Consider the following 18418-nt stretch of genomic DNA (forward strand, 5'->3'; position numbering starts at 1 on the left):
GAACATGAAAGGAATGATTCTGTATTCACTGTGAATATCATTGGATTTTGTCCTTCTCTACATGTCTGACCCACCCTACTCTTGCCCCATTAATCTTAGAGGTAAAGATGACACAAGGAGGAATGATATCACCCTGTAGAATAATTGATATTATTCACAAAAACCATTGCGTTGCCTCTCTAAAAAATCCAAGAAAGAATACTCAGCCAATGCTCAGCAAACTTAGTAATTTCGTCAATCGTCCAGAAATCCCAAAAACCTGTTTATAATCTTAGCGACAGGGGTGGCATCCCCGGGAACATAAGGAAGGAGAGACTCCAAATCCATATCTGCTATAGTTTTATAAAGAGTTTGAGGACGAGCACAATACAAATGCTTCCTCTCGGCTAGTTCCTCTGCTAACTCACTTTGATGATTGTCCATTAAATCTTCATTCACCACCACGATCAAAGGTTTACCAAGTCTAAGTGTCTCAAAAATACTCCCTGACCCTGCAGCATGAGAAACAAATTTCAACTCTCGTGCTTCTGCATGTGTGTAACACCCCCAACCCCTGGGCACCTTACAAATAGCAACAACAGCCAACTTGTCCCACTAACAAACCAAAGGGAGGAAGAAACAGAAAAGGATAACAAAGGGATAAAAACAGAGATAGTTTATGGTCATATATATATATGGATATGCAGAATGAGCACCGACAATGTAATGAAAATAGAAAAAAAAATTGAAATACACTCCCTGTTTATTTGCCTATCGTTCTTAATTCTTCTATCATTCTTTACCTCAGTTAAGAATCAAGCAATAGCCAAAAAAAAATTGAATTTCAATGCTTATGACAGAGAAAAGGTAATACAAAACAGCACAAGACCCCCAACCTGCACGCCTTATGTTATGATGCCAAACCCTGAGAAGTATAAAGTGCTGAAGTTTTGCATCCAACTTAGCAAGGAATGTAGCATTGTCACTGATTGCAGACGATTCCTCCAGGTGTTTTTTTGTCTTTTTAGACTTATCAAGCTAAATCAGTACATGCTACTGTCAGAATGAGAAAGTAGGAGGCACGTCATGTCAACGAGAGAAGCATGGCCTATAAATCCTTTGTCATGAACTGGCCTCAAACCAGCGCCTCTGGGTAAAGCATATACATACCAAGAGATGCATTCTTTACCTCAGTTAAGAATCAAGCAATAGCCAAAAAAAAATTGAATTTCAATGCTTCTGACAGAGAAAAGGTAACACAGAACAGCACAAGACCCCCAACCTGCACGCCTTATGTTATGATGCCGAACCCTGAGAAGTATAAAGTGCTGAAGTTTGGCATCCAACTTAGCAAGGAATGTAGCATTGTCACTGATTGCAGACAATTCCTCCAGGTGTTTTTTTGTCTTTTTAGACTTATCAAGCTAAATCAGTACATGCTACTGTCAGAATGAGAAAGTAGGAGGCACGTCATGTCAACGAGAGAAGCATGGCCTATAAATCCTTTGTCATGAACTGGCCTCAAACCAGCGCCTCTGGGTAAAGCATATACATACCAAGAGATGCATTCTTACCAAGCGCAAAAGGAAAGGTGAAAGGTACCAAAGTTGGCACAGAAGCAACCGAATATGTTATATGGATACCCTAGGCAATGGGGCGGGAAAAAATCTGTGCCGTGAAGACAGAGCATAGGGCAATTTATATGAAGCACCACGTCCAATCAACTGACTGTTAAATGCAAGCTTTCACCTTTTCCAAACTCATAAAAAGTATGGTGGCACCTGCAACAGGCCATTGGACTTGTACGTTCAACTAATCTCCAGCAGATAATGTTGATCCACAGAAAACTGTATTTTTCAATCCTTAACAATTTGGGTTTCTATTAAATATCAAAATATTAATAACTGCGCACAGTTGGCATAACCCAGAATAGAACAAGTGCTATGCACAGAAACAGGGAAACTATAATAAGATCTTCCTACGCTCATTAGTCATTAGGCCTCAACGTGAATAACATTAACAATCAGTTGGAAAAATGAAATAAAAGTGGCTTTCAGACAGCAGAACATGATTTCAAGCACCCCTACCACAAGGAATGATGAAAAATATGGGGAGAGTCATGATAAGCAAAAGAGATCATCAAACCTGCATGACTGATCACGAGAGATGCTGATCTTAAATAATCCGCTATGCTTGATGAGAAAGTGAAGTAGTCCACGACTAGAGAACCATCTTCTCCATCAGACTGTTTCAGCGAATTTCAAATGAATAATGCAAAGTGCACGATACATTAAAAAAGAAAAAACATGCTTCAAAGTTTTATACACTCAGGAAGGCACAAAGGGGAACAGTCGCATAAAACTACAACCAATAGCCATCAGAAATGAAGTAAATTCTCCACAAAACTTAAGATCGCTCCTGCAACCCCTCTAAAAAAGGGAGAAAAAAACATTACTTATCCTGAAAAAGGTGCTCAGTCAAATTATAATAGAAAAGCTACTTTAGGATCGGCAATGGAGAACCTCATCCACATTAATGTTCTATTCGACTTGAAGATGAGCACATTGCTTGCTTGACCTATGTTTTCACTAAAGAATCTTGATCAATAGCAACCAAGTAAAGTTCTAAAAGTCCTGTTAGATTACTTGAAAAATTAGCAAATTATCATTTTATACAGATCAATTCCCCAATCTTATTATTCTGATTGCTTAAACAAGAATCCAAGCTCAAGTAAAATATCCCATACCAGAACAAAGACACAGACCTCAAAATTATTTTCTGCTAAAAAGAACCATCCGGAATCCACATAAAAAATACATGAAAAACCAACTAATCAGTTGCACTGTAACAAGATGTAATCATCAAATCAGCAGTCAAATTTGTCAGAGATAACCAACTAATCAGTTGCACTGTAACAAAATGTAATCATCAAAATCAGCAATCAAATTTGTCAGAGATACTAAAGGAGATGTACCTTTTTGGGGGTGTAGGTACCGCGACCCATTTGAATAACAAGGTGGGTATAGCCTCGAGCAGACAGTTCTTGCTGAAAGTCCCGAGTACCTACTGCTCTCACGAGAGCATCAAAACAAGTAGTGCCAACAGTCACGAAAACGGTCCTTTGGGGCCTTACACCATCCTCTGTCTCTCCCATTTGCAATCAATACTGCGATTCTGCTCTAACACAGCATTGAAAATCCAACCTTCAAAGGTGTCAACGGCAACACGGATGAGACACAGTCACCAGTAAAAGAGCAACCAAGTCTTTCTCGAAACCGCAAGTAAATACCCTGCAAGTCCTGCGTATCATTCCTTTCCTCAGACACTTGCAGCGGTTAAAAATGTATAATTGTCAGACCAAGAATACTGTCTAAAAACTGCCTCTCTAACAATCTTTAAGGGACTGCAATAGCTCTAGCTCATGGCATAATTCACATCTCACTGTCTCAAGTGCGATTAATTCACCAACAGCGTCATCCCAGTTCCAGCCCTACGTCACTGAGTAACTGACTCGGGAACCCAGACGAATTCATATCGAAAAATTATCTTTTTTTTTTTTGCTCAAAATTTTGTTTTTTTTTTCTCTTTCTGGAAGAGGAAATGAATTAAACTAAGTTCGGAGTTTAATAGGCAAACCAATTTAGGATCATTTTCTTCATTTCCGCTCTATAAAGATCTACAGATTAGCAACAAAGAAAACCCTCGAGGATTTCGCAAATAGCTAACCTTTGACCCCGCAAAAGTCAGCCGCTGATCGGGGAGGCGCAGAGAGAAAGAGAGGTGTTACTGGCTTCTGCCCAACGCTGGAATTGCAGAGATGAATCTCGACGGCCGGGGAGGAGAGTGAGCTTCGTGTTGCACCGGCGCGCGCGCGAGCGAGCGAGCGAGCGAGAGAGAGGCGAAACTCAGAAGATGGGATCAAAAAGGCTGCTCGTGCAAACTGAAAACACCGCCTATTGCGGGATGGAAATTTATACGATTCGAAATACGAATCGGTATATGCATTAAACTAAGAAATAAAATAATCAAATTTTGGATATATATATATATATACACACATATATATATATATATATATATGATTCTTGAGATGTTTACATCGGTAATTGACGTGGAAAAATACAAAACATAAAAATAGAAGCGGTGTATTTTTACCTCAGTATAATACGATGCATGTTTTACAATGAAACAGAACATTTTACTCTAAAAGAATAAGCTCGACAAATATGAATTGTACTGAAAATCGCAAATGCACTGTAGTTTGTTTTATGTAAAAGTAAAAGTAATTTAATGATAAGGGTCCCGACATCTGACAAGTTTGGCCAAGCTCGATTAGGTTGTGTTATTTTGTTTTTGTACAAAACTTTTTTGATTCTTTTCTTTTCTAATAATAATGGGGCAAAACTTCATTGTCCTAGAGTATTAAATGGCGAAAAGAAAGGAGGATAAGTATGGAGCAAGTTTTAAAATATGTCGATTTCGTTCATTCAAGTCTTGAATTCGTAGTTTTTTGGTCGAGTTTTTCTGTCGACGGACTCAATATACATCGAAATTGCAAGTTTTTATGACTTTGAACGTCTTTTGGTTTTTTATTTTTTTCTTGTTTCGGCTATCAATGACTTTCAAATAGATTGATTCACACATAAAATAATCCGACAATATTTGATCGAACATTACTCGAACGTTCGGATAATTTTGGATGAAAATAGGAATAACCATCGTTTCACGTAGACGTTGTTATTCTTTAAGGCGATGGATACAAGACGTGTACGCAAAAATACGAGGGCCTTGCACGAATATCAGACAGGCATAGGGCGAAAATTGACAAATCGGTAGAACCCGCGTGCACCGGACGCCGTCATTCATTTTTGACTTCGCCGTTTGATTCGCGCTCATCCCCGAACATCGCCGTCACGGCGTCAACCTTCTCCTCCTCCTCTTCAACCGATCGATCGACCCAGTTTAGTTCACCAACGCACAGATTAATCTCTCTCTGGCTACCCAGCAATGGGTCTCTCGTGGAGCAAATTCACCAGGCACCACCAGAGCTCTCAATTACCGCCGCCACAGCCACAGCCACAGCCGCCGCGGCCGCCGCAGCACCAGCAGCAGCAGCCGCCGCCACGACCTCTGCCATCTTCATCGCCGCGGCCGCCGCAGCACCAGCAGCAGCAGCCGCCGCCGCGACCTCTGCCATCTTCATCGCCGTCGCCGCTACCACCGCCGCTTCCTCCTCCCGCTCCACCTGCTCCTCCTCCTCCTCAGGCCTACTGCTACAACCCTTACCCTGCGCCTCCGCACCCTCCGCCGTACGTGCCGGCTCCGCGGCCTCCGATCCCGCTCCAGTTCGGCCCTTACGTTCCACACCCGCCCTCGAGCTCCCGCACTTACGCGCCTGTCCCGGTCAATTGCTACCCTCAGGCTCAGCTCCATCCTCACTACTCGCAGTTCCTCGGTTACTACGGCAACGGCGCGTGGGCCTCCGGCGGCCCGGTGCGACCCGTTGCCGCGGCGGCGCCACCGCCGTACGTTGACCACAAGACGGCGAAGAAGGTCAAGAACGACGTTAACGTGCACAAGGACACGATCAAGCTCTTGCTCGACGAGCAGAGCTCGGATTCACACCTGGTTTCGTTCACTTTCGATGCGCTTGTGGATGGCAGGTATGTGATTGACTTCTTTTACCAAATCCCGGGAAGATCGGTATTTATCTTCTCATTAGCGATTCGTTCGAATGGTGTAGTACCCCGATAGTTAGTACTGATAGATCTCCCATAAATTGTTATCTCGTTCAAGTCCAAATAGTTGTGGAATTAGAATCATCACTCACCCGTTGGAGAAAATTTTATATCTGATAGGAGATATTGGGCAACCAGTGAGTATGGATCGGGCAGAGTTTTTCTTATGGAATGTCGAATAAATCAGAGACAATTTTTGTTTTCGCGAAGGTGATTGAGTTTCACATATTGCATAGCAAATGTTAACTACCGAGCTAATTAGACGATGTTTTAGTTGATAATCCATATCCCGGCTGCTTACAATATGTATATGAAACTCCATGGTGCTATTACGGGATCGTCGCATCTATAAAATCTCACTTTCAGATGGATATTGAGAAATGGATTTTGGAGGTTGATGCTCATATGCCACTTTCGACATGCATATTTTGGTTTTTGTTTTTCCTTGGATGGTTGTTCACTTTCAGTTTTGACATTTGACCGGAGCTTATGCATTCCTCATTTGTCTTGCAGTTCTTTCTTGGCAATCGATTCTTCCTTGCAGTTTTATTCAGTCAGATAACATACTTGCTCCTGGCAGGAATTGTGGTAGAGTTATTTTGTGAATAGATTGGTCAGAAATGTGGTTGCCCTGAGGTTATTAGTTAGTAACAGGCCATTATGCTCATAATACCTCATAGTGATTCTTATGGAGAGCATCAACTTTCCAACCTCATTTGGAGACTTCATATAGTTACACATATTTGTGCAGCACTTTTGGAGAATGTACCGCGAGAAATCTATAGTGGAATTCTCCATAGTGTGTCCTATTAGAATTTTGATTCTTGTATTGTCTTTTGTGTTTTTCTAGTAGTAAATGATTAATTTGCTGGTAATCCAAAATGCATAATGGATTTTGTGGTTTTCAAAGAGCATAATCTGGGGAACAATTCCTTAATTTCATTATATCGTTGGTCAGAGCTTACTGTGCCAGTTTGTGTTTTTCCTAAAGATCAGGTGTAAAATCTTAGAATCTATGGTCGAGTTGTAAAGGATTTATCAACTGTTTTGCCTATGATTCTTTGGATGTCAGATACAACAATGATATATAACGAATGGTTAAGGATTTGAAACTAGTGCTTAATTACTTAGCATCAGGCTTAGTCTGTTTGTTGCATTGTCTATTGTCAATTTTTTGGTGGATTGTCCTTATAACTGCAAACTGATGGTAATCTGTATCTTTACCTGAGAATGACTTGTCCATACTTATCTAACCGCTTAGTTTCTCCCCTTGGGCAGTATTACCATACTTTACTTTGCTAAGGAAGGGGACAACTGCACTTTTAGTCCTATATATCCTGAGATGCATGCACCCAAAAAAATTCCATTTCAGAAGGGAGTGGGCCAGAAGTTCTGTCAACCTTCCGGAAGTGGCATTGACCTTGGTTTCTTTGATGTGGACGAGCTTTCGAAGCCCTCCCAAAATGAAGATGTTTTCCCTCTTGTTATTTGTGCTGAAACAAATGTACCATCTCCCGTGGATGAGCAGCCCAATCAGTCTTCGCCTGCATCATCTTCCCAGGCTCAGATTACTCTTGCAGTCCTAGAGAAAATTGATGAGGGCAATTTTCGAGTGAGAGTCGTTAAGCAAATCTTGTGGGTTGAGGGAGTTCGTTATGAGCTTCGTGAGATATATGGAATTAGCAATGCAGAAGACACTGCCTTTGAGGACACTGATCCAGGAAAAGAATGTGTCATTTGCATGACTGAGCCAAAGGATACAGCTGTTTTGCCTTGCAGACATATGGTGAGAGTTTTGAACTTTAGTTTTGAAGTTTAGCATACATACAATGAACCCCTTCCCCCTCTTCCAAGTTCCCAAAAACAGCGGTGCTAATAATTGTGGAAATATTTTTAATAAAAATAGTTGGACTTGCAGTGAACTTAGGTCAAGATGTCATATAAAAGGTTTCCATCTTGTGGCATGAGAAAATGGTACTTGAACTATTAGGTGGATGAATGGTCAATCTGTTGGTTCCAAAAGAGGGGCTTCCTATTTCTGCTGTTTTTGACTGCCAAAAAAAAATTTCCATAGTGATCCCAACTTTGCAAAAGGACTTGCTCCATGCAGCAAGAATTTTTTCTTCACGTTGAACCTCTCTCCTAGGTCCAGTATGTCCCATGGCTGCCAAACCGTTTACCTTCCTGATTACTAGTGTTTGCTGTACCGATTGCTACTGTTTGCTGTAAAACTTTCTTGGTTGCTATTGTATGTACCTGATGTCCTCATCTCTGGTTCTTCGAGATTGTTCTTGTTAATAGATTTGACTTCTGGCAGCAGTATTTAGTTGGCCATGCCATTTGGTTCTTAAACATTCTGCCTAGACTTGTGCATGTTTTTTTATCTTGACAGAATTGTCATTCTTATATCATTAATATTTTAGAATCAAAGAAACAGTTCCGCAGGTGGAAATCAAGTGACCTAAATTGAGATGATTGCTGTTCTCTTACTGTGGGGAGTTTGGCATCCTTGTCAGATGGATCAATTTATTTAGAATCTTAGTCTAGCTTGGAGTGTACAAATGGCCACAGTTACGTGATGTCTCTTGATAGACACTTGTAGTGAATCCAGGAATTAACATAAACTCAATTTCTCTCTTGCAAGAATTCTGTCAATCGGCCTTGTTTGATTTGACTTTTTATTCTGGCAGTCTACTTGGTTTCTATTCCTAGGGTTTGATAGTGGCATTTACCAAAGTTTCCTTGCTTTTTGCAGTGTATGTGCAGTGAGTGTGCGAAAGAGTTGAGGCTCCAATTCAACAAATGTCCAATATGTCGCCAGCCGATTCAGGAACTCCTTGAAATAAAAGTAGATAAAGGTACCGATTGAATGACCGTATGGATTATTGTGATTAATTGGTGTGAAATTTACTGACATTGCATAACAACAAACTGTCTACCTTTGTCTTCCAGCACCGTCATGAGCAAGGTTCTTTTCTTTCCGAAGAAGCCACATGACTTGTTACCGGTGGTGTTCATATAGCTTTCTTGTATCATAATGCTAGCAAGCAGCTTCCGTTGCTTGTGGAAGCGGTTGTTCATACAAACGATTCTTTCATCTTTTGGGGGTATTACATGCCTTTCAGGCTAAAGTTATCTCCATTTTATAAATAGGCGTGAGATCTTGTACGTTCATCCCTCACCCATCAAAGAGAAGGGAATAACTTATTTCTGCTCTTTTGCCCTGAGTAGTCTTATAAATTTGAGCTTCAGCACTCTCTCTCTCTCTCTCTCCGTAGTTTTGTATAAGGGTCTTTGGTCGTGTTTTCCTTTGTCCAGAGGGGTCCCTTCAATATGAACAGATTATATGTCAGGAGAAGGAATAAACTGCAACATAAGCTTTACATAAAGGAGAAAAGAGGAAGCTTCAAATGTTCAAAAGGTTGGGTCAAAGATTTGAGTGTCGTGGAAGCGGAGACAAAAGTGAGGATTTCAATACAAATTGTATCTTCTTTGATCTTTGCTTTACAGGTTAAAAGCACTGTCCCATGTACATTCAATTCACTTTCTCCTGCGCCACATTGTACCTCTTTATCGGGATCTGCCCCGAAATTCAAAGGGTGTCTCCGGGCTGTCACTTGTGCACCTGACGCATCCCAGACATCGAGATCGATTGAACGAAATCTGGGTTTTCGTTGTTTCTTCTGGCTGGTTGATGAATTCAAGGCAATCTTCATGTACATATGCAAGGCAGCAACAATAAGAATCATGGGTTCGTGTGAGATTAATGCGGAGTTAACTATACTGTCCCGGGCGTGTCAAATTCATTTTGCACGTCGAGAAATTTCTAGGACCTTCCACGACTAATCTTGGAACTTCACGGAATGTTGGACAATGACGAATTTTGGATGAAGGGATCACATGCATACACCTTGTGCTACACTGTTACTTGGATGAACGAGTGGGAGAATTGGGCATGCTGTTCTGCATGAAAGTGGAATGCCCCAGGGACGACCTATCTATCTTCAGACTTGCAGCATCAACTCAACTCGGAGAAGCTTCTTTGTTTGCACGAGTTGGCTGTGTATATTCTTCGCTTGATTGATTTCTTTCGAATTCTTTATAGTCGCTTTCGGATGTGCGAATGCGATGACCCCTTTGTAGGTTAAATTAGAGTTTTAATGAAAACACAAGGGCAAAATCATTTCCAACTTTTGTCTCCATTAATCCACCGTAACTTCACATTGGTATTAATAAGGATGAAGGGTGCGAATACATGCTATTTTTCTCTCTTTTGGTCTAACAAAATGCATGCAAGATATCTGTATGCTTACGGGGCGTGAGGACACACAAAAAAAGTCGGTCGAAGTTTTTCTTTTTTTTTTTGGTGGGGGCGAAACGGTCAAAGGTTGGACTGCCAAAGAGAAAGAAAAGCAGTTTTCCGACCAAAACGTATATGTTGGACTGGGGACATATTTGCTTTCTTCGGGGTTAAGCTCGAGCCTCTTGTGGGACAAAATATTGGGTATCCGGTGCCACGTCATTTTTACCTACATCTATTCACTGAATGACACGTGTCTACTAAGATCACAGTTCAAAATTTTCAGAAATCTCTCCCCCATTCACTCTCACTCTCTCCCCCATAAACACCCATATGGTGGTGGTGGTGGTGGTGGCGGCTTTGGATGCGTATAATAACACTTCTGAAAGTGGATTTCTGCTTCAAAAATACTTTTGAAGAAATCTATTTGATAATGCAACTTCTGAAGTAGAAATTCGTTTGATAAATTTTTTTACTTCGGATAGAAATGTCTACTTCTCAAGTTGTTTTTCCCTTAATTTGAGAAATTAAAAAATTGCTTCTTAACACAAAAAATATTTTTCGTTTCCCCCTCTTTTTATTACCCCTCACCCTCTTTTCAACCAGGCCCATAAGCTTTCTCACTTTCAACCACGCCTCCACCTCCACCGTCGCCTCTCGATTTGCACCTCCGATGATCTCAATGAGCTACTGCCTATCGCCTCCTATCGCCGACCTCCGCCGGTCGCCGCCGTCCAAAGCCGACCACCGTTGATTGCCACCTGCCACCCTTCCCACCTCCAAGCACTACCCATCGTCACCCACCAATGCGTCGCCACCGTCGGTTGCCGCGGCCCACCACCGCTTGCCACCCATCGTCGCCAATCGACAATCCGCCACTGTCCTCTACAATCGTCAAGTTGCCGTCTTCAACTGCCGGAGTAAAAAATAAATAATATTTTTTTAATATTAAAAAGTATTATTTACTTTTTAATGATAAAAATTATTTTTTAAAAAAATAAAAAATAAAGTGAAAATTTTTTGGCCATCGACAATAATTTTTCGTATAAGATTTTGTGTTAATAATATTTTAAAAGTAGAAATTTTTAACTGTTACCAAATCAATTTCAAAGCAACTTTCGAAGCAGAAGTAGAAAAATCAACTTCTTTCTTCCGAGTAGAAATAAAAAAAAACAATTTCTAAGCAGAAGTTGATTTTTGAATCAGGAGTTGTCATGCCTCTCTCTCTCTCTCTCACATCCTCCCGTTTACACTTCTTTCCCGGACGAAAGTACCTCGTAATATCTCTCCAATTTTTCTCCTTCTTGATTCGAGTCTTTTTAGATGGATCAACGGTAACATGGCAGCAAAAAGCAGAGGGAAAAACCAGGGTAGAGGAGCCAAAAGGAAAAGGCAGAGAAAAGCAAAGGTGCAAATCGCAATTCACATTCCTCTCTTGAGTTATAAAAACGCATACTTGACGATTCATTCTTTCCGTCTCATGATATTCGTCTCTGCCCAAGCAGCACAGTACGTAGAAAGAGAGCTAGCGAGTCACAGCACCTATTTACTGCTGGTCAAAGTGCCTCTGCAGCTTGAAAGAGGCCTCTCTGTTCTCTGCACCTGATCGGGTTTTCTTCGTGGCCAAGCTAGAATGTTGAAACAGCAAGGCCCGCCAAGGCTCCAGGTAGTGTTTTCTTAGTCCTGATCTATAGGGGTGTCAAGGGTTCGGTTCGGTTCAGATTTTCAAGGAACGGCGCAAACTCTCTGATGTAAATAAACTGCTTGGCAAGTGTGTTATGGTTTTATCTTACCATGTCTGGGCTTGGATTTTGCAGACTTGTGTCTTGAAAGTGAACATACACTGTGATGGCTGTAGGAAGAAAGTGAAGAAGCTGGTGCAGAAAATAAGTGGTACTTCTTCCCCTTCTCTTTGCACTGATTCTCTGTTTAATCAGATTTGGGTATAATCGGTGTCGCTAGTTCTCTGTTCCTCACGCAATGTCTTCATGTAGGGGTGCAGAATGTTTCCATTGACGCGGAGCTCGGGAAGGTGGCCGTGATGGGCTATGTCGACCCCAGGACAGTCATCAAGAAGCTCGCGAAGTCAGGGAAGCATGCAGAGCTATGGAGAGCTCAGGAAAAGAGCTTCCATAACCAGAACCACCTCAACCGTCAGTTCAATAACATGCAAATCGAGTTCCCCAAGGGTAATGGTGGTGAGAGAGACAAGAATTTCCAAAAGGGTGGTGGTGGCATTGGATTTGGGCATGTCCAGCCAAAAGGGTCCAACGATATGATGCAGATTGTTCCCAGAGGTAAGAAATCAGTCACGTTCGATCTCGACGTGGACGACGTGGACGACGAAGACTATGCGAGCGATGACAGTTTCGACGATTTTGAGCTCGATCTCGGGCCACGAACACCACGCAAGCCGTCCGCCAAGGGGGGTGGCGGTGCTCACGGGCAAACAGGTACTAAGGGAATGAAGAAAGCCAAGAGAGGTGGCATCTTTCGCATACCCATGTTGGGAAAAGGCCAAGCCAAGAAGAACGAGGGCAAATATGGCAAAGGTGGGAAGAACGATAAGTATGGAGGCAAAAATGGCAAAAACAGCTTCAACGGGGGAAATCCAAAGCAAAGTGGGCCAAAGAACGGAGCTATCAACAGAAACTATGGCAATGGTGGTGGTGGAGGCAAGAGTGATTGGAGGAATGGAACCAAGGAGATGGATCCTGGCTTCGACATCGATTTCACCAGTCCCGGCAAAGGCCGAGGTGGAGCCGGCCGCAGGGGAGGCGGCGGCGGCGGGGCCGGGTTCGGGGTTCCGGTGCGGCAGATTGGGAACTACCCAATGGGCCACCAGGGCCAGATGGGGAACTTTCCAGCGGTTGAAGGACTAACTGCACCTATGGCAGTGAATTGTGGTGGATATGGGCCAATGGCAGGCCCAGGAAATGCATATAACCAACAACAACACATGGCCATGATGATGATGATGAACCAGCAAAGAGCCCATGGGAACGAGATGCTGAGGCCCATGCCCATGATGTATGGCGGGAGGCCACATCCCATGATGAGCTACCACCATCATCATCCCATGCCCATGACCACAGCAACACCAAGAGGATTTTCTGATCCTTACACGCACATGTTCAGTGATGAGAACACTGAGAGTTGCAGCATCATGTAAAGCCAGGGAAGCAGCTCTCTTTGAGTTTTGCCCCCCACCCAACAACATTTTGCAAAAACATGAAGCGAGATTTCCTGTGTCCTGAGCTATTAGTGTTGTAATTAGATTGGCGGCCTCCTTTTAAATTCAAAGTTGGGAAGGTTTGGGATGTACCATTTCCCAAGTTTGCTATCCTTTTGAACAATTGGCGTTCCTATTGAAAGCTGGCATTGACATGAAGACTGAGCCTAGCAAATTAATGATGAACATAGACATGAATTGAACATTTTGGGGTTGTAATTCATGCGTAATGATGGATAATTTAGAGGTCTGAGGAAGTAAATATGAGGCCAACTTTAACAAAGACGGTGCTTTTCTTTGGGCCTTCAAAAGCTTTAGGGAAAAAAGTTTAAGGTGTTTGGTACAACATTCTCGAAGGCCTTCGAGCCAAAGTTAGCATTTCCAAAGTCCATTAACCCAATGAAAGTCCCACCAAGTTCTGGCATTTGTTGTTCTCTAGAGTGCTGTTTTTAGGGTTAACGAATCTTTTTTCTACCAATTTGACCTCATTTATATTTTCATATTAATTAGTTTTGCCTTCAAAATCATTGTTCATCTTCTCCTTAGCTGTGAACCATACATTCCACCTTTCATTGCCGGTCTCATGCCTAGCCGACACTCGAGTTTGGCTCACTGACGGTCCATGATGGTGGCCGAAGGTCGCAAAGGGTCTAGATTTGCACATTTGAGTCAATAATCACTAGTCTAGATCACCAAGGGTTTGGGTTTGCGCAAGTCTAGGTCACCAAGGTCATATGACCCTCATCATCGAATAGCCTATGCTGCGACCTCAAGTCGGGGTCACCAAGGTCGAGCAACCCTTGGCATTGCCTCGCTTGGGCTGCTTGAGGTCGCACACCCTCGGCTGCACCACTCCTTAAGGCCGTAGGTCACATAGCCCTCGACTTTGCCTTGACTCTTTGATGTTTAGACCGTTTGGGAGAATTCGGTGGAGACAGAGAAGGTAATGATGGTGAAAATTATCAAAAACCCAAGCTTATTGCACTTGTGAGTATGAGGCCACCTTTAAAAAAAGGCAGCGCGTTTGGCACAGCTTTGTCAAAATGCATTGTTTTGGATTTATCTTTTTTTTTTTTTTAAGCCACGTCAACGTTACGTATGAGAAAGCAAGTAATAAAAAATGTCACTCAAATATTTTTCGTTAACCTAATTGAATGGAGTTAACGGAAGGACTCGATAATATAAATTTGATAATTTTTATGATTTAATTACACTTTCTAAAATTTTTAGGATTCATTTGCACTTTGATAATAAGTTTTAGGACTTTTTCTTTTTTTTTTAAATCGGTGATAATCGGTCCCGAGAAGTATTCGGGGCTTGCGATTTTGGGCCTGCGTTCGGCCCGAGCGGGATTTGGGCCTGGGTCGAAAAGAAAAGCTACGTCAGCATTTATGCCCACCTGGTGGCCCCCAGTTCACTCCCTGTGTCCAATCAGCGAAGGTCTAGAGCGTCACGAGTCACGACCACCGCCGGGCCACCGAAAACTCCCACTCCGGCACGCTCACTCTCTCTCTACTGTAGAGCGACAGAGAGAGAGAGAGAGAGAGAGAGAGCGAGCGAGCGAGAGCGCGAAGGGATTGGCGAAGCCGAAGCAGCGAAAGAGAGAGAAGAAATGCACTCCTTTGGCTACAGAGCGAACGCTCTGCTCACGTTTGCCCTAACCATCCTCGCGCTGATCTGCGCCATGGCCTCTCTCTCCGACAACCTCAACTCTCCTTCTCCCTCCGCCGAAATTCAGGTCGGTAACTCGCCCGCTCGCTCGTTTTGGTTGTCTCCACGCCGCGTTGTTGCTTCTTTCGATTGCGTTTCTCGGATCTGAAAGCTCGCCGCCTTTGATCCGTTCGATGGATGTCGAGTTTGAGTCTTAGGTGCTCAGCGGGCGTTGTGTGTAGTGGCGTTGAACGGAGGCTGAGCGTGCTTCTTTTATGTCTGGCCCATTCCTCTCTTCGCGAGGATGTGCTCTGTGATATTATCCTCAATTGATTCAGCGTAAAACCTGCAAGTGTGTGACCTTTACATGGAGCACCTTGACGTGAACATGGCATACAATTTGATAGAAAATCTAAAGGATTCCCAGATACCCGTGAGCTTTGATTTTGCTGTGGTTATTTAATTTCTGTGTAGCTTTTCAGGACTTTTCTTTCTTTTTTTTTCCTTCTGAAAGACAAGCCCGTGAAGGTTGATCTTATCTGTTTAGTTTATACTGACAGTCTAAGAATGAGGAGGTTCCTTTGTAACACCGTGAGTTCATTGCCCTGATATCGCTTCACTTATCGAATTGCTCATAAATTATTTCTTTGTTGTATTTCATGTGAAACTTTTCAATAGCGTAGATTTTTTTTTGCCATTTTTCTTGCCTATATCTGTATATATAAATCTATGTGGGCAGTGCAAATAGAACTTTTTCATACTTCCATTAGGTAATTTTGAGATGCAGGTTTCTTCCCTTATGTTTTCGTGATTGACTGTCGATAAGTAGGATGGTTGATTGGCATGTTGGGTTAATTGATCTTTTTGTTCATTTTATTTGATCAATGGTGTTGGCAATCCATGCAGATTTTGAATATTAATTGGTTTCAGAGACATCCTGATGGGAATGATGAGGTATGCTTCTTTTTCTTGTTTTTTGCTATCTGCAACATTCATTCCTGCGAAAGTTACCTGGGGTGTGCCACAATCAGTAGATTCATTGGTATGATCATTTGAATAGTCTAGCAGATGGGGCTTTTTTTTTTTGTCAAAAGCAGACGGGGCTTTTTGATCGGTTGGAAATCTGTGCGTTTACTTATGGGCATAACTGGATTTGTTTTATCTGACCGTCTTTTGGGTGCTTGTCATGTTTTCATTTCTGGTGGAATTGGAGTCGAGAGTACTGCAAACTTTCACTGGAACGATAAATTCTCTGACAGATATGCCTTATACTTAGAAATAGATAAATTCCTCTGTGTTATATCAGTCTTACCCACTCATTTGGTCGATCTTCCCACGCTGTTGTCATACCTCATCCATTGCTGGCCATTCAGATCTTTTGCCTTTGTATTCACTATGTTGCATGGACTTGTGAGATTGATGTCGTGGTCCACACAAATCTTCTTTTTCTCTGAATGAATTGAATTATTCATTAGTTGAATGGACTCTCTTTTTTTTGTTGTATGCAGGTCAGCTTGACCTTAAATATAACGGCAGACTTGCAGTCCTTGTTTACATGGAACACCAAGCAGGTTAGAAATAGCACATACCATGTAGTTCTTGAAAGTTGTGGCCTTTAGTGGTTGTGTGAATTTAAAGCACCTATGCAAGTAGGGAATTACATTAATTTTTAATTTCTTCTGTAATGGAACTCTCCTTGCTATTTTCAGATAAGTCAAGAAAAGAGATTTCACTTAGTCTGTAAAGATAGAGAATTTGAAATGAAGAATTGTGCTACCGCAACCTATTTCTTTATTGGATTGAAGCCATTGAGCTATATTCTGCATCATCAATTGATTCCAAAAGGAAGAAAAGTGTTATTAAATAGTCCCTTGAACTGCCTGCAGGTTTTCGTCTTTGTAGCAGCAGAATATGAAACCCCAACGAATTCATTGAATCAGGTAAACTTAAGATGACATTTAGAAGAAAGATTTTTGTTGATATTTTCTGATCAACGTCATTTTTCCTTCATGATAATGTGAAAGCACTCACATTCACTGATGTTGATGGTGATAAAATTAGCATAAATTGCCATTTCTTGGCACATAAGTTGCGTAATTTCCAATGCTTGTGGCACTGGATTGCATGAGCTTAGCCATCAAAGACTGTGAATATGCTCTTATTTTTCTGTGGAAACATCTCTGAACAGGTATCTGTGTGGGATGGCATTATCCCTGCCAAAGAGCATGCAAAGTTCTGGATCCAGACATCCAATAAGTACCGTCTAATTGATCAGGTAATCCAGTCTTTCTGATAATAGTTTCTAACAAGTTTTTCTGAATTGAGTGTTCTTTACACTGAATTGGTGGTTCTTTACACTTTCTTTTGGGCCATCCACAAGCCTAACTGTAATTTATTTCTTATAGGGAGGTAATCTTCGTGGCAAAGAATTCAACTTGACATTGCACTGGCATGTGATGCCGAAGACTGGAAAGATGTTTGCAGACAAACTAGTCACGTCGGGGTACCGCTTTCCAGAGGAATATAGATGAGACACGAGAGAGACTTGTGTTGCGTTGTTGCTGTGCCTTAGAGCATTCATATGGATAGAACGTGTTGGACAAAGTTAGAATCAGAAACTTAGAGAGCTGATTTCCCGAATTAGAATACACATCTAAAAGGATAGGCCTTCTTCTTTTCCATTTTGCCTTTGCGCTCAGTAGCATGCGCATGGCCTGTGGTCACGTGATTGTGAAATATTTATATGTTTGGAACAGCTGAGAACTCGATTACTGGAATTGTGTGGGCAGTTGTAGGTTTTTAGATCAGTGGAAGCATGTAATGCTCACTCAAGTCGATGCTCATACAACCATACCAGCGGTACCTTTAGGTTCAACTGGTGTTTGAAAAATATTTGGTAGCTGAAGCATCCTGCAAAAGCTGCCTCTTTCTGGGTCATGCAAAGTTTTGTAGCTGTGAGTTACTAACATTTAGTGACCACGGATTTAATAACTTCCTCCGTTTGGTACGGTGAGCGATACATGTTGGTAAACTGTCGGAACGGTTATAGCCAAGGAAATGAGCTGGATCCATCGTCATCTGGTTGCAAAAAGATTCCAAAGACAACCTCTTCGGCTGTGGATGATGCTTGATGTAAGTAAAATCCTACTGTCCATCAGCACACTGTCCTCTTTTCAGTTGCATGTAGGCACATAACCGTCAAGTCTTTGACCAAAGACCAACTGTCATGTCACTCTCAATGTGAAATCTCATTCACTGAATTGATAGTCTTTTAGCTACATCAGAATATCCTGTAGAGTATGCTTGAGAAATGGAATTATTTTGCCTTAACCAAACACATACGTAATCATTCTAGATTGATTTTTCTCCACGGAAGAGGACAAGATTTTGCCTTTCGTTATCAGTATTAACTCTAGATTTAAATAATGGCAAATATGATCAGACACTATTTTTCAAAAGTTTAAACAATATTTCCTATACCTTGTCTTCAGTACCGTCGAAATAAACTGACCATTAACA

The 18418-nt window shown here is 41.9% G+C and overlaps 4 protein-coding genes across 6 annotated transcripts; 3 read left to right on the top strand and 1 right to left on the bottom strand.

Annotated features, from left to right (window-relative positions):
* LOC115743992 (UDP-N-acetylglucosamine transferase subunit ALG13 homolog) lies at positions 1-3920 on the bottom strand. Of its 3 annotated transcripts, none has more exons than XM_048271913.1 (4): positions 3706-3920; positions 2955-3304; positions 2125-2234; positions 1-491 (listed from the first exon to the last, which is right to left on the bottom strand). In XM_048271913.1, exons 2-4 carry the CDS (start codon positions 3131-3133, stop codon positions 235-237), a joined length of 546 nt encoding a protein of 181 aa, XP_048127870.1. In that variant the 5' UTR covers positions 3134-3304; positions 3706-3920; the 3' UTR covers positions 1-234. The 3 variants fall into 3 exon arrangements, with proteins under 3 accessions (XP_048127870.1, XP_030534914.1, XP_048127873.1); XM_030679054.2 differs by having other exon boundaries at positions 3767-3916; XM_048271916.1 differs by having other exon boundaries at positions 2125-2224; positions 2954-3304; positions 3767-3916.
* A 1066-nt stretch (positions 3921-4986) lies between these two features.
* On the top strand, positions 4987-8825 carry LOC115743987 (probable E3 ubiquitin-protein ligase LUL4). Its single transcript, XM_048278236.1, has 4 exons — positions 4987-5642; positions 6996-7503; positions 8473-8575; positions 8670-8825. Exons 1-4 carry the CDS (start codon positions 4987-4989, stop codon positions 8678-8680), a joined length of 1278 nt encoding a protein of 425 aa, XP_048134193.1. The 3' UTR covers positions 8681-8825.
* A 2434-nt stretch (positions 8826-11259) lies between these two features.
* On the top strand, positions 11260-13247 carry LOC115743994 (heavy metal-associated isoprenylated plant protein 32-like). The gene is made up of 3 exons (XM_048271888.1): positions 11260-11683; positions 11835-11910; positions 12012-13247. The coding sequence occupies exons 1-3, from the start codon at positions 11651-11653 to the stop codon at positions 13187-13189; spliced, it is 1287 nt and encodes a 428-aa protein (XP_048127845.1). The 5' UTR covers positions 11260-11650; the 3' UTR covers positions 13190-13247.
* A 1494-nt stretch (positions 13248-14741) lies between these two features.
* Positions 14742-17676, top strand: LOC115743993 (signal peptidase complex subunit 3B). Its single transcript, XM_030679056.2, has 6 exons — positions 14742-14987; positions 15806-15853; positions 16408-16470; positions 16786-16839; positions 17088-17174; positions 17305-17676. The coding sequence occupies exons 1-6, from the start codon at positions 14862-14864 to the stop codon at positions 17428-17430; spliced, it is 504 nt and encodes a 167-aa protein (XP_030534916.1). The 5' UTR covers positions 14742-14861; the 3' UTR covers positions 17431-17676.
* The last annotated feature ends 742 nt before the right edge of the window (positions 17677-18418 follow it).

The sequence above is a fragment of the Rhodamnia argentea genome, chromosome 1, assembly GCF_020921035.1.
Source record: "Rhodamnia argentea isolate NSW1041297 chromosome 1, ASM2092103v1, whole genome shotgun sequence".
NCBI classification, from domain to species: Eukaryota; Viridiplantae; Streptophyta; class Magnoliopsida; order Myrtales; family Myrtaceae; genus Rhodamnia; species Rhodamnia argentea.